Source organism: Stigmatopora nigra, chromosome 8, assembly GCF_051989575.1.
Source record: "Stigmatopora nigra isolate UIUO_SnigA chromosome 8, RoL_Snig_1.1, whole genome shotgun sequence".
Lineage (NCBI taxonomy): Eukaryota > Metazoa > Chordata > Actinopteri > Syngnathiformes > Syngnathidae > Stigmatopora > Stigmatopora nigra.
The window spans coordinates 13,535,194-13,549,165 of record NC_135515.1 but is presented as its reverse complement, the minus strand read 5'-3'; the positions used below and the strand labels follow the sequence as shown (position 1 = coordinate 13,549,165).

Here is a 13,972-nt window from a genome sequence, read left to right as displayed (position 1 = left end):
ATCGGCACCAACTCACCCCCAGGTGGTCATCGGTTGACAGCTCTTCCCCTCTTTACCCGAGTGCCCAAGTCATGTGGCTGCAAGTCCGATGACACAACAGCAAAGCCAATCATTGAACTGCGGCCTGGTGGTAAGTGCACACGTACCCGGTTATGCTTGAACATGGTGTTCATTAATGACCATCCATGGTTTCACTGTCATTGGTCACATGATCATTGAAGTCCCCAAGCAGAACAATGCAGTTCCTAAAAGGGAACTATTCTACAAAGGGCCGCTGTGGGTGTAGGTTTTCATTCCAACCCATAAAGAGAACACTTTTGCATCAATCTGATGTCCTACAAGTGCAATCAGTGAATTGGAGTTAGGCTTGTTGTTTTCTGCAGAAATCTCATTGGTCAAAGTATCCGTGAGGGATCAGTTGGAGCAAAACCCTACACCCACAGTGGCCTTCGAGGACCGGTTTATATACTCCTGAGATAGGCTGTATGGAAAATGAATGAAGGAATCATGATGCCATATGGATTTCAAATGTTGTGAAATACGTTGTGATTTACACCACTTTAATTGAATGTAATTTCAAGTCTGAAGAGATCCCACGTGTAAATTCAACCCCTGCCAATAAACACTCCTTACAAGAGCAAAATATGTGGACGGACCCTCATACTCTGGCTACACTGAAAGAAATGCAGGACGTGCAATCAGGGCAGACTCAAAGAAATGCAAAGCTTCATAATCAAAATGAGCAAAATGTGGAACAAGAAAATAATATCTCTTCAAACAGTGTCGATACAACAATCTTCCATTACATAGGCTCAAAGACCGGTGGTATTTCAACAAAACGATTTTTAATGTTGGATCATCAAAAGAGAATTAAGATTAAACTTGAAGATTATTTGGCTCCAGAGAGTGATGAAAAGAGTTCCATGGCTAGCAAAGACACGCACCAGACCAACATGCCCTCTTCTTCATATTTAGTCAAAGAAAAGACCCCAAATATTTATAAAGAAAGGAAGTGTACCCCAGCAATTCACATTGTGTTTCTCAAGACACACAAGACAGCAAGCAGCACAATTCTAAACATCCTTTACCGCTATGGGGAAAGTAGGAACTTGACATTTGCACTTCCCCGAAACAAAAAAAAACAGCTTTATTATCCCAACTATTTTGCTTCAAATTTTGTGGAAGGTATCAGCAGAAGAAACATGAAGGGATTTCACATCCTATGCAATCACATGAGGTTTAAAAAAGCTGAGGTGAGTGCGTGTTTATAAAAACTGTTTATTAGTTTCACACCACATACATTTCCATTCATAAATATCAATATATCGAGTAAAGACCCCACCTTTTTAAAATGAATGAAGACGGCAAAACTGAGTGAGCATCTACTTTTACAGTGAATCACATCACACTCGAAACAAACGTGTTAGTGTTTCATTATTCTAAACAGTTTGTATAAAATTACTTTTGTAGCACAAATATTTTAACAATAACAAAACAGGAAACTAAAGCCAACCTTCATTTGGATTAAACCAATCACACCATTTGACATAACAATCATATACCAATTACATAAAGAAGCTCGGAGTGCGTCACGAGGTATGCACACTATGCGCGTGTTGCTGGAAGTGGCAAATATCTGTATCTGTTGGAAGCCCGAGTCCTTGCTGCCTCCCGATCAACAATCCTCGGAGCCCGATACTGGGTGAGATGTCGGATAAACAATCCTTGGATAAGAACTAGATGACTGGTTACGACCCTGAGCACATTTTGAACAATTGGAAGAATGATTTAACGAAGAAATGATTTACTACACATATATATAATAGTAATACAGAATAAACCCAACATATGTGCACCAGACATTAATAATCGAATACCGATACATACTTTAACATATTACTCTTGTTATTTGGGTGAAGGCATCAATAATTGAACACTGATAACAATCCAATCCAAAACAAGTTTTACATCACACATGCAATCATTAATAACTTACACACGTTAGCCTGTCACACTCTCCCCCACAAAACAAATGTTGTCTCGACATCAGCATATTCCAAATACCTCTCCACTTGTTGGTTATTCTGAACAGTCTTGCAAACTCGTTGCTTCACATCCTCTTCTGAGCTGATACTCGTGAAAACTCCAGGCGGCAAGGGCCACAGTTCAAATATAATCCCCAACTCGTACGGTCCACGTTTACTTGATGGGAACTGCAATCACAGTCCGTAACAGTCCATGCCCGCATAATACATGTCACCTTCGTAGGATCAAGCTTGTTGGAGTCCATACATAAAGGGTGGTCGCATGTAATATGGATGCAGGTGTACTAAGCAAGGGACCACTCCTGGTGCAGAGTAGACAGGTAGCCGCTGATGCGGTGACGGTACTATAACAAGAGCGGGCACCAAGCTGATCATAGGTCGTGCGTCGTGCTGGGTGTCTCTCCCTTCTTGGCCATTGGTCAGTCAGCGCCTCAGGTTCAGTCACGTCGAATGGCGGAGACGTCTCTGATAAATGATCATCACGAGGATCTTCAAGAGGAGGATTTGTTCCCTCACCAGGCAGGCAGGTGCAGCGGCTCCATGCTCTCCAGTTTGGTGGTTTGTTTTCTCAATCTAATCTTATCGTTTTATACTAACATCTGCGAGGCAAAGTTTTGTTTGCAGTCGCCATGATTTAATTACTTTAGGGAGGAGATGCGATATCTCCATCACAACAGATTACCAACAGACCTACAATATCCCCGATGACATCTTGAGACCACCTGGATAATGTGTCTGTTAACGCAGATGCCTAACTAGCAGAGGAACTGAACCGTTTCTTTGCCCGCTTTGAGACTGACAAATCAGACCCAGTCTCAACACATTTAACGCCACCCTGCAGCAGTACACTGGAGCTTCAGGAACATGAAGTGAGACAGGTACTGCAGACTGTGAACACCTGGAAGGCTGCTGGCACTGACGGAGTACCTGAGTGGGTGCTGAAAGGTTCATAAATAATTACCCTTCCGATGTAATTATCAATCACTGCAGGCAGACATCTTATTTAATTATTGACATTTAATTAAATAGATTGCATCATGGATAAGGACCCTAAGGGAAGATACATCAAAGCAACAAGACTTCCCCCTTGTCTTCAAAGTATCCTCTCGAACAGTAATTCCCGTACGGCTTTTAAGGCCATAAATCAAAACAATTACAAGGTTATTGATTAATTCAACATGCGTAAGCAAAAACAACATCTGAAATTGAAATAACATCAAGGTATTTTAACAATAACAAAACAGGAAACTAAAACCAACCTTCATTTGGATTAAAACAATCACGCCTTCATTTGACATAATCATATAACAATTACATAAAGAAGCCCGAAATGCGTCACGAGGTATGCACACTATACAAGTGTTATGGAAGTGGCAGATATCCGTATCTGCAAACCCAGAATAATCTTCCTCGGAGCCCAGACTGGTTAAGATGTCGGATAAACAATCCTTGGATAAGCTGTCCTCGTGAGAGGACCAGACGACTGTTTATGACCCCGAGCACTTTTCAAACAATAGGAAGAATGATTTAACAAAGAAATGATTTACTACACATATATGTATAATAGTAATACAGAATAAACCCAACACCTAACTACCAGAGGAACTTAACCGTTTCTTTGTCCGCTTTGAGAATAACAAATCAGACCCAGTCTCAACACATCTAACGCCACCCTGCAGCAGTACACTGGAGCTTCAGGAACATGAAGTGAGACAGGTACTGCGGACTGTGAACACCTGGAAGGCTGCTGGCACTGACGGAGTACCTGAGTGGGTGCTGAAAGCCTGTGCTGACCAGCTGACTGGTGTTTTCACAAAGATCAACAATTCTTCCCTGCAACAATCCATCATCCCATCCTGCCTGAAATCTGCCACCATTATCTCTGTACCCAAAAGGCCAACCGTTGACAGCCTGAATGATTATAGGCCTGTTGCACTTACACCTGTGATCATGAAGTGCTTTGAAAAGTTGGTCGCCCGCCATATCAAGTATACAATCCCTGCCTCAGTTGACTCTCACCAGTTACGCTATAGAGCAAATAGGTCCACCGAGAACGCCATCGCCATAGCTCTACACACAGCACAGAGCCACCTGGAGCACCATGGAAACTACGTCAGGATGCTTTTCATTGACTAGAGCTGAGCCCCTGATGACATTGAAATCGTGGAGAATTTTAGGTACCAGGGTGTTCACCTCAACAACAAACTAGACTGGTCCACAAACATAGATGCCCTGTATGAAAAGCCTGCTCTACCTACTGAGGAGACTACGGTCCTTTGGAGTGTGCAGGACACTGCTGAAGGCCTTTTACGACAGTGGTGGCATCTAGTTTTATGCAGTGGTCTGTTGGGGATGCGAGAGCATAAGGGACAGGAACACCGTTCCTCCCATCAGCTGTCAGGCTCTTTAACAAAAAAATGGCTGAGTGTTAAGACCTACCATATGTATACATGTACAGTTGTGGTCAAAAGTTTACATTCATTTGTGAAGAACAAGAGTTTCCAGTTATTTCTACAACTGACTTTTCTCTGGTAAAGTGATTGGAACAGATATTTCTTTGTCACAAAAAACATTCAAGAAGTTTGTTTCTTTTATGAATATTATGGGTCAACAGAAAAAGTAATAAAATCTGCTGTGTCAGAAATATACATACAGCAACACGAATTAGCAATTTTGGTGACTTAATAAGTTGTCAGTGAAATGAGCTTCATAGCATGGCCTCTTCACTTCTTGAGTGATTATGAGTGACTACAGCTGGGGACTTCCCTGAGGCAATTTAAAAAGGGCTCATTGGATTCAAATGCCCACAAATGCTACAATGGGAAAGTCAAATGAGTTCAGCATGGGTCTGAAAAAGCGAATCCTTTACTTGAACAAATCAGGAAAGTCATTTGGATCCATTTCAAAGCAGCTACAGGTCCCAAGAGAAACAAAGCAAACAATTGTTTGTGAGTATAAAATGCATGGCACTGTTTTTTTCACTGCCACAAACAGGAAGAAAATGCAAGCTATCACCTGCTGCTGAGAGAAAATTGGTCAGGAGGGTGAAGATTTAACCGAGAATAACAGAAAGCAGAACTGCCAAGAATTACAAGCTGTTGGGACACAGGTGTCAGTGTCCACAGTCAAATGTGTTTTGCATCTCCATGGACTGAGAGACTGCCGTGCACGAAGGAAGCCCTTGCTCCATAAGCAGCACCTTAAGGCTCAACGGAAGAAAAAGTGTGTCTGGAGAAAAGTTCTGTGGTCAGACGAAACAAAAATTGAGCTGTTTGGCCACAATGCCCAGCAATATGTTTGGAGGAGAAAATGTAGGGCCTTTAACCCCAAGTACACCATGGCTACCATCAAGTACGGTGGTGGTAGTGTTATGCTGTGGTGGCTGTTTCCTAGCCAACGGAACTGGTGCGTTAAGAGAGAGTAAATGGGCAAGGTTGGGTGTTCCAACAGGACAATGACCCCAAACACACATCCAAAGTGGTAATTGAAAGGGTTAATCAGGCTCGAATTAAGGTTTTCGAATGGCCTTCCCAAAGTCCTGACTGAACCCCATTGAGAACTTTGTGGACAATGCTGAAGAAACAAGTCCAACAAGGGTGTTCACTCCTGAAATGGGGTCAACCGAGGTTGGCAGTTCTGCTGTATACTTCCTATGTTACATACATAAGATGATAAGTAGAGGTACCAGTGTGCTGCATTATATTCATATACTCTTGGCTTGGTTTGGCTCAGCAAGGAAGTAGGAAGTGGCAGCCTCCAGAAAATGTTCCTCATTGTTCAGCATTCCTGATGTTTGAGAATGTTGAGGAAGAATAAAGAGGGCAGGTATTTCAATCATAAGGCACACTTTCATTCACACCTGGACCATTTTAAAAACCAACAGTTTGAAGAACAAATTCACCTGCAAATTTAATTCAAATCAATCAGTCAAAAGCCTTTATAATCATAATACACAGCTGCGCACAACGAAATAGGTGGAGCTATTTCACAATGTGCGTTTTCCCACTAAAAACATAAATAAGTACTATAAAAATATAAAAAGTCACGTCCGGGCTAGGCAAAATCTAAAATATTGCACAATCTAAGATATTGCACATTGTTATTGCAATAAAAAAGAGACAAATTACACCAATAACTCACTTGAGCCATGGCACACTCCAATTTTGACCTAGTTTAGGCATGAAACACTTCAAAATATGTAATGTGAAATGACTTAGTACCTCTTTGAACAATATTTTTCATGCCCCAGGTGGAAAAGATAATGCCTGCGGATTCATTCTACTTCTCCATCATCAGGAATCCAGTGGACATGATGGATTCCATCTTTATTTACTACAAGAGTATCCCAGCCTTTCACAAGACTTCAAGCTTGGATGACTTCCTAGACTGGGGTAGCCAAAATTTCAATTCATCAGTTCCTAGTAACCATTACGCTCACAATATTTTAGCCTTTGACTTTGGCTTTGACAACAATGTTATGTCAGATGATAAAGAATTGGAAGAAATGACTAATAATTCTATTGCTGCAATTGAACAGGACTTCCACCTCATTCTCATTTTGGAATACTTTGAAGAGTCTGTGATCTTGCTTAAATACATCCTTTGCTGGTCTCTGGATGACGTGGTCTCCTTCAAGATGAACAGTCGTAGTCAACGCACACGCAGCCTTCTTTTACCAACCACTGCAGAAAAAATAAAGAGTTGGAATGCTCTAGACTGGAAAATTTACCTGCATTTCAACAGGAGTTTTTGGCACAAAGTGGATATTGTGGTTGGACAAGACCAAATGAAAGTTGAAGTTGCTCAGTTGAGAAAAATACAGGCTAAATTAGCTAACACATGTCTGAAAGATAGCGGGCCCGTTGACCCACTTCAGATAAAAGAACCTAGATTAAAGCCATTTCAGTATGGAAAAGCTGTCATCCAAGGTTACAACCTTAATCCAAACATGGCTCCACAAAATAAAATTAAATGTGAAAGACTGATAACACCAGAACTGCAATATACAGATCTTCTATATGCTCGACAGTTCCCTGAGTTAGCAGCTAAGCATAGAAAATCAAAGACGGCAGGAAAGTCAGCAAATGGAAATAACAGACTTGTCGAGAAAACTTATGAAAAAGAAGCCTTGAAAAACTAAACTTCGAGAATCAGAGGGTGTACAAAAAATGGGTGTGTGCGCGTGTGTATTTGTACATGTCAGTAGTGTCCCGTCAGGGCCTTCAAGGCCTTCTCTGCTGGCCTAAGAAATATCTGAATCACAGACTGATGTTAATTATATTTTGCCCATGAATACTTACTAAATAATTCCAAATTGTAACCAATCACATTTCACTCAAAGGACACACCGTTTTTGAAGACGTAGCCAGGCATGACAAAACATACACCAGCTTAAATTTAAGGACACACGTTTTTAAAAAGGTAACGGAAGCAAAACCGAGTTTGGCTGTACTTTATTTAGCCATTTTACAATGTACAGTAATCCCTCGGTTATCGCGGTTAATGGGGACCGGGACCACCCGTGATTAGTGAATTTCCGCGAAGTACAAACAAATCAAATAGAGTATATATACAGTAAAAAAAACTGCAAATGTAATCAATGTAAACTTTTATTCAGCTTTCAAAAACATCATAGTAGTTCAGATGGAGGATCTTCTGCAGTTTTTTGCGCGTAAGAAACATTGTTATTGGGGAGTTGTGAACCATGTTTTTTTTGGTCGGTGAATATACGCGTGTAAACAGCCATGACGTCATCGATGTCATTGCTGAACTTGACGGCTTTCACCATGTTATCGTCCATTTCTTTGGCCTTTTTTGGAGGTCTTTGGCAGCATTGAAGAGGTCCTGCAAATTATGCTAAGTAAGGCCACCTTCGTCAGCTTCATCACCCTCGTCAGCAGCAGACTCGTCTTCATCCTCACTTGCCGACTTGGTCATTTCCTGTAGGTCCTCCTCTGTCAGTGGGTCGGAGTGAGAGTCGAGAGAGAGAGATTTGTAATTTCATCAGCCGTCATATCCGAGAAGCCTTCAGTCTGCACCAACCTAACCAGCCTGACAGCCTTATCAACGGCAGAGTGATGAATTTCGCTAGGCGTGAAACCCTCAGTCTCGAGTGATTTTGTTTGGCCACAATTTCTTTGAACTGGAGATGAGTGTCTGTTCTTTCATGCCCTTTAGGGCATTCTGGATATTAGTCAGGCACATAGCTATGTTGTAGTCCTTCCAATAAGATTTGATGCTAAATATCTCGTCGGGCTCTTCAATGGAGGAGATGAGACCCTCCTTTGTCGACTTGGTGTAGAGGGCTTTGAAGGCCCTAATAATCCCCCGATCCATGGGCTCTATAAGGGAAGTGGTGTTGGGGGGAAGGAACTCCACCTGTACCCCTTCATGATGCAAATTAGCTGCATGACATTATGCACAGTCCATGAGGAGAACCACTTTGAAGAGCAGTCCCTTTTCACCCAGGTAAAGCTTTACCTGTGGTATGAAAGAGTTAAAGAACCAATCAAGTGTGAGGGCCTTGGTGATTCATGCCTTTTTATTGGACATCCAGTACACTGGCAGTAAGGCTTTGTTCTTGTTCTTCAATGACCTGTAGATCAGGCCGGGCTTCATCATGAATCCTGCAGCATTGCCACACAAGAGCAGAGTCACTCGATCCTTGTGGGCTTTGAAACCTGTCATCTGAAGTTCGTCCTTGAAAAGAAATGTTCGGGACGGCATCCTCTTCCAGAAGAGTCCTGTTTCATCCATATTGAAGATTTGCTCCGGGACATAGCCATTTTCTTCTATCATATCCGGAAACACATCCTCAACATAATGCCTCGCTGCTGCTCCGTCTGCAGAGGCTGCCTCTCCATACAACGACACACTCTTAAGTCCGACTCGCCGCTTAAACCTCTCAAGCCAGCCCTTGCTGGCAGCTAAAGTCGTACGTGGTCGTGGGTTAGTCTGGCTTGAGGTACCAGGCAGAGGATCACCTTTTTCGTCGCCGTCTGGGCATAACCCCAATGGGCTGTACGGCTAAAACGCGGGCAATTCTCAAAAGCTACATATCCATTTCAAAAGATACATATGGATTTTATTGAATTAAGTAAGATATCATTCCACGATGAGGAATTCCAGAAACCATGTATAGTGATAATGGCACCCATTTAGTTAATAGAATATTGAAGGAATTGGCACTAGGTTTCATATTTTGTTGCGAAATCATTGCGCCTACCATCCACAATTGGCGGGCCTTGTCGAATGAATAGATGGAAATATAAAAATAGACAAAAAAATGCATGAAAGAAACAAAAAGTCCATGGAAATAGGGTATTGATTTAGTAAAATTATACATTAACGTCACAACTTCAAATGAATTAATCCCATATGAAGTCCTGTTTGGTAGACCTTACAAATTGCCATTATTCACTACACAATGGGAATTGGATAATGAGGCAAATCTAGCAGACTACATAAGGCAATTTAAGCTACCAGAGGGAGATTTTGCTTCTCAATAGGATACAGACGTAGCGGCGGTGATTCCTGGAGACTGGGTGCTGAAACGCAGCATAAAAAAGAAGCATTGGAGCGATGCGAAGTGGCAGGGTCCATGTAAAGCAGGGGTCTCAAACTCGTGCAAATTAGCGTCCCTCGGGCCGCAGTTGGCCCGCGGGACGCTAATTTGCAAGATTAATGTCCGTGCGGCCCGCAAGATTGATATAAATGACACGGTGTTCAGAGCTAGATGAACCAATCACGGTGAAGTATACGGCTCTGGAGGGCGGGACATTGGCCGGGCTGTCCAGTGCCTCGTTCACTCACTCATTCATTCCTCCAATCAGCTGGGCAGAGGAGAAGCCGTGAAGCCGATCACTCCGGTCGGCTCGGAGTGCTGCCGTAATCCAATACGATCGGAGAGCGGAAGTGCGCATGCGCCACAGACCCGCGCGTCTGAAAGTCAAACGGTCAAATCGAAAGTGCGCATGCGCCACAGAACCGTGCGGCTGAAAGTTAAAAATTCAATCCGAGACTCATTCCTAGTGTACACCCATATTACAGCCCCGGAGATGTCTGTTTCAAAGCCTGCCGTGAAGAGAAAGGACAGTGATGAGCACAGACATTTTCAAGAAAAGTGGGGAGTGCAATATTTCTTTGTTGAGCACAGGGGCACTCGACGTGTCTCATTTGCACTGAAAAAGTTGCGGTCCACAAGGAATACAATTTGAAACGTCATTATGCTACGAGACATGCTGGGGAGTACGACAAATCCCAGGGAGATGAGAGAGCCAACCAGGTTGACAGTCTTAAAACAAGTCTTCTGAGGCAACAGGGTTTTTTCAAGAAGGCTACATATTACAGGCTGCACATATTGTCTGTCCAGAAAAAAAAGTCAGTTCAACAACATCAGCCTTTCTGCCAACACCGTGGTAGAGCGCATTTCTGACCTGTCAAGTGACATTTATGATCAACTTTGTGAGAACGCGCAAAACTTCAGTGTATATTCAGTGGCTCTTGATGAGACCAAAGACATCACAGACACTGCCCAGCTCGCAATATATGTCCGTGGTGTTGATGACAATTTTGAAGTGTTGGAGGAGTTGCTCACAATAATTCCAATGCATGGCCAGAACACCGCAAAGGAGTTATTTCACAAGCTGTGTGATGCCATTCAGAATGCCGGTTTGCAATAGAGAGCTTTGTTGGAATAACAACTGATGGAGCCCCATCAATGATTGGGAGGAAGAATGGACTGGTAGCACTTGTTAAAAAAAAAAACAGGAAGAGGAGGGTGTGGAGGAGGCCATAGCTCTGCACTGCATTATCCATCAGCAGGCCCTTTGCAGCAGATGCCTGAAGTTTGACAATGTGATGTCTGTCGTTGTGAAATGCATCAACCAAATCAGATCCAGGGGCTAAAGCATAGAAGGTTTCGTGCTTTTTTTGGAGGAAATGGAGTCTGAATATGGGGATGTGCTCTACTTCACTGAGGTACGTTGGCTCAGCAGGGGAAATGTGTTAAAGAGATGTTTTTTGAGTTGAGAGCAGAAGTAAAAGACTTCATGGAGATAGACAGGGTTGCTGTTCCGGTGCTAAGGGATCCCAAATGGCTCATGGACTTAGCTTTTCTTGTTGATATCACACATGAGCTTAATGTACTGAACAAGAAGCTAAAGGCCAGGGGCAACTTGTCAGTGCTGCCTATGACAATGTGAGAGCATTCTGCACTAAACTTTTGTTATGGAAAGGCCAGCTCTCTCAGCCAAACCTTTTCCATTTCCCAGCATGCAAGGCTCTTGTGGATGCAGGCTCACCATTCAGTGGTGAGAAATATGTGGAGGCCATTTCGAAGCTGCAGGAGGAATTTGATCACAGATTTTTAGACTTCAAGACACACAAAGCCACAGTTCAAATGTTTGCGGACCCCCTTCTCATTTGATGTGCAAGATGCCCCTCCTGAGCTTCAAATGGAGCTCATTGACCTGCAGTGCAACTCTGCACTCAAAGCCAAGTTCAGGGAGGCGAGTGGAGAAGCAGACAAGCTTGGACAATTTTTGAGAGTTGACCCCCAGCTTCCCTGAACTTTCCCGAATGTTCAAGTTGACCATGTACCTTTTTAGGAGCACATACTTGTGTGAGAAACTCTTCTCCACCTTGAACTTCAATAAGTCCAAGTATAGGTCCAGACTTACTGATGAGCATCTTCAAGCTCTATTGCGGGTCTCCACTGCTTCCTCCCTTAAGCCAAATGTGACTCAGCTATGTGAGAAGAAGCGCTGCCACGTCTCTAGCAGCAAGAAGTAAAGTTCAGAAAATTAAAATTTAAAGAGCTGTTAATAGACATTTGAAACAAAAAATAAAAAAAATTAGTTTTCTCTACTTAGCCAGCCACTGTATATCTACTGTATTCTCATTATTTTTTTATTACTTATTGATTTATTTTTTATTCATCTTTAAGTTAATTTATTTAATTCATTATTTTTTGTTAAAAAATAAAGATATTTGAAAACGTTGGAATGTTTTATCAGCGCTTTTCCTGTGGAAATCCTGATGCGGCCCAGCCTTACCCAGACTCTGCCTCTTGCGGCCCTCAGGTAAATTGAGTTGAGACCCCTGATGTTAAGTGTTGCTAACCACACTAACAGCTATCAAAGTAGCTGGGAGGGGAACACGGATCCACCTTTCCCACAGTAGGAAGGTTGTCTCAAATGAAACATTTCAAGAAGAAAACTACCTAAACAAAGACAAAAAGTCATGTTTAAATGGGATTAATGATGATTGTGATTTTATTCTTCTCCACAGTAGGGCTGTTTTCTCCAGTTGTAGAGAAAGGCGTTTCAATTGAGGATGCACCTTTTTGGGAGACATGTATTCGAGATTGAAAAATATATTTGGACTCGGCAACTTCCCTGTTGCCATACAAGGGATCAACGTATGGTGGGGAATATGTGGTACATACCAGCCCAAAATGGAGATTGGGAAATCCTTGTTGCAGAAACTGGTCAAGATTGGAAAGCTTGGATTGACATATTAACTTGTGGAATATATTTCTGAAAAAGGTATTTCCCGAACGTAGGATAATTTGGTGCTGTTAATGGAAAATGCAGCCATTGATATAAATCAAACCTGCAGTGTAAAGAAGAAGCACAAGCGATATGTGGAGCTACTTTTGTAAAAGGGTGGTCTCAGTTGAAACATTAAGTGGACAGGTTAGAGAAGCTTTCTGACTTAATAAAATGCGGGAAACACCCCAATATTGATTGGAAAGATTATTATATACACACACAGACACACACACACCTATATCTATATCCATCCATGCATCCGTCCGACCATCCCACCCAGACAACCCTCCCATCCATCCATCCATCCATCCATCCATCCATCCATCCATCCATCCATCCATCCATCCACCCACCCACCCATCCACCCACCCACCCACCCACCCACCCACCCACCCACCCACCCACCCATCCATCCATCCATCCATCCATCCATCCATCCATCCATCCATCCATCCATCCATCCATCCATCCATCCTATCTATCGATCTATCTATCTAGCTACGATTAACGGTTTGTGTGGAGATTTTTAGCAACATACACTAGACCACCTCAACATTGTACATGTCTCAACATAGCCAGTAGACACATTTTGCTGTTTTCTTTTATTCAGACAAACCAAATAAAAGGCACATTAAAACATTGCGCATAGGTTTACATAATAATTCTCCATTAACATACATTTTTTAAAAATGTAGGAATGTTTTACCTTTCTGCTAATCAGAAAGCCTAGCCTTCATATGTACAAAACATTTTAAATCTAATACAAAATGATTTTATAAAAAAGACTTTCTTGCATGTCTGTCATTACTATATCTAAGTCCTCGGATCTAAACATTAGTACAAAGATATACATTCATTTGCCTTCACAACATTTGCCATTATTTCCATCCCACCCCCAACCCCCCAAAAAAATATTTGGCCAGATACACATTTAATAAGCACCCCAACCCTACCCTCAAGTTATTCTGAGGGGAAAAAATGTCTTTTATATTCCAACCTCCTTTTTATTTCTGTTTTAACTGGAGTAACACCACATTCATGTTGCAGAAAATAAATTGTTAATGCCAAAGTTTGGTTGTCAGATATCCACCAACATCTGTAAAAGGCTTCCATCACAATGAACTTATGGAGAAGTCTTGCAAAGTATTTCAGGCACATTTGTTCACACCCACTACAGTAGGACACATGACAGCACATGCTTCAATTCACCCTAAGTTTTTTTGTTTTTTACTTAATATTACTAACATTCTAAATAATGTTTCTGAACTTAAACCTATACCGGACTAAATCAGTCCACATGCGACATTATATATTAAAGTAGTAGCGATTAAATGAATAAAAATGTCCAAGATCATAATGCCATTCCACAATTTG

General features: G+C 42.0%; 1 protein-coding gene across 1 annotated transcript; it reads left to right on the top strand.

Annotated features, from left to right (window-relative positions):
- Window positions 1-593: 593 nt before the first annotated feature.
- Window positions 594-7,353, top strand: LOC144200752 (galactose-3-O-sulfotransferase 2-like). Its single transcript, XM_077723045.1, has 2 exons — window positions 594-1,253; window positions 6,295-7,353. The coding sequence occupies exons 1-2, from the start codon at window positions 645-647 to the stop codon at window positions 7,183-7,185; spliced, it is 1,500 nt and encodes a 499-aa protein (XP_077579171.1). The 5' UTR covers window positions 594-644; the 3' UTR covers window positions 7,186-7,353.
- The last annotated feature ends 6,619 nt before the right edge of the window (window positions 7,354-13,972 follow it).

Excerpts from the sequence above, each read along its gene's own strand:
- LOC144200752 (XM_077723045.1), top strand. The coding sequence starts at position 645 with ATGTGGACGGACCCTCATACTCTGGCTACACTGAAAGAAATGCAGGAC. Across the intron at positions 1,254-6,294 it reads TGAGGTTTAAAAAAGCTGAG|GTGGAAAAGATAATGCCTGC; the intron begins GTGAGTGCGTGT and ends TTCATGCCCCAG.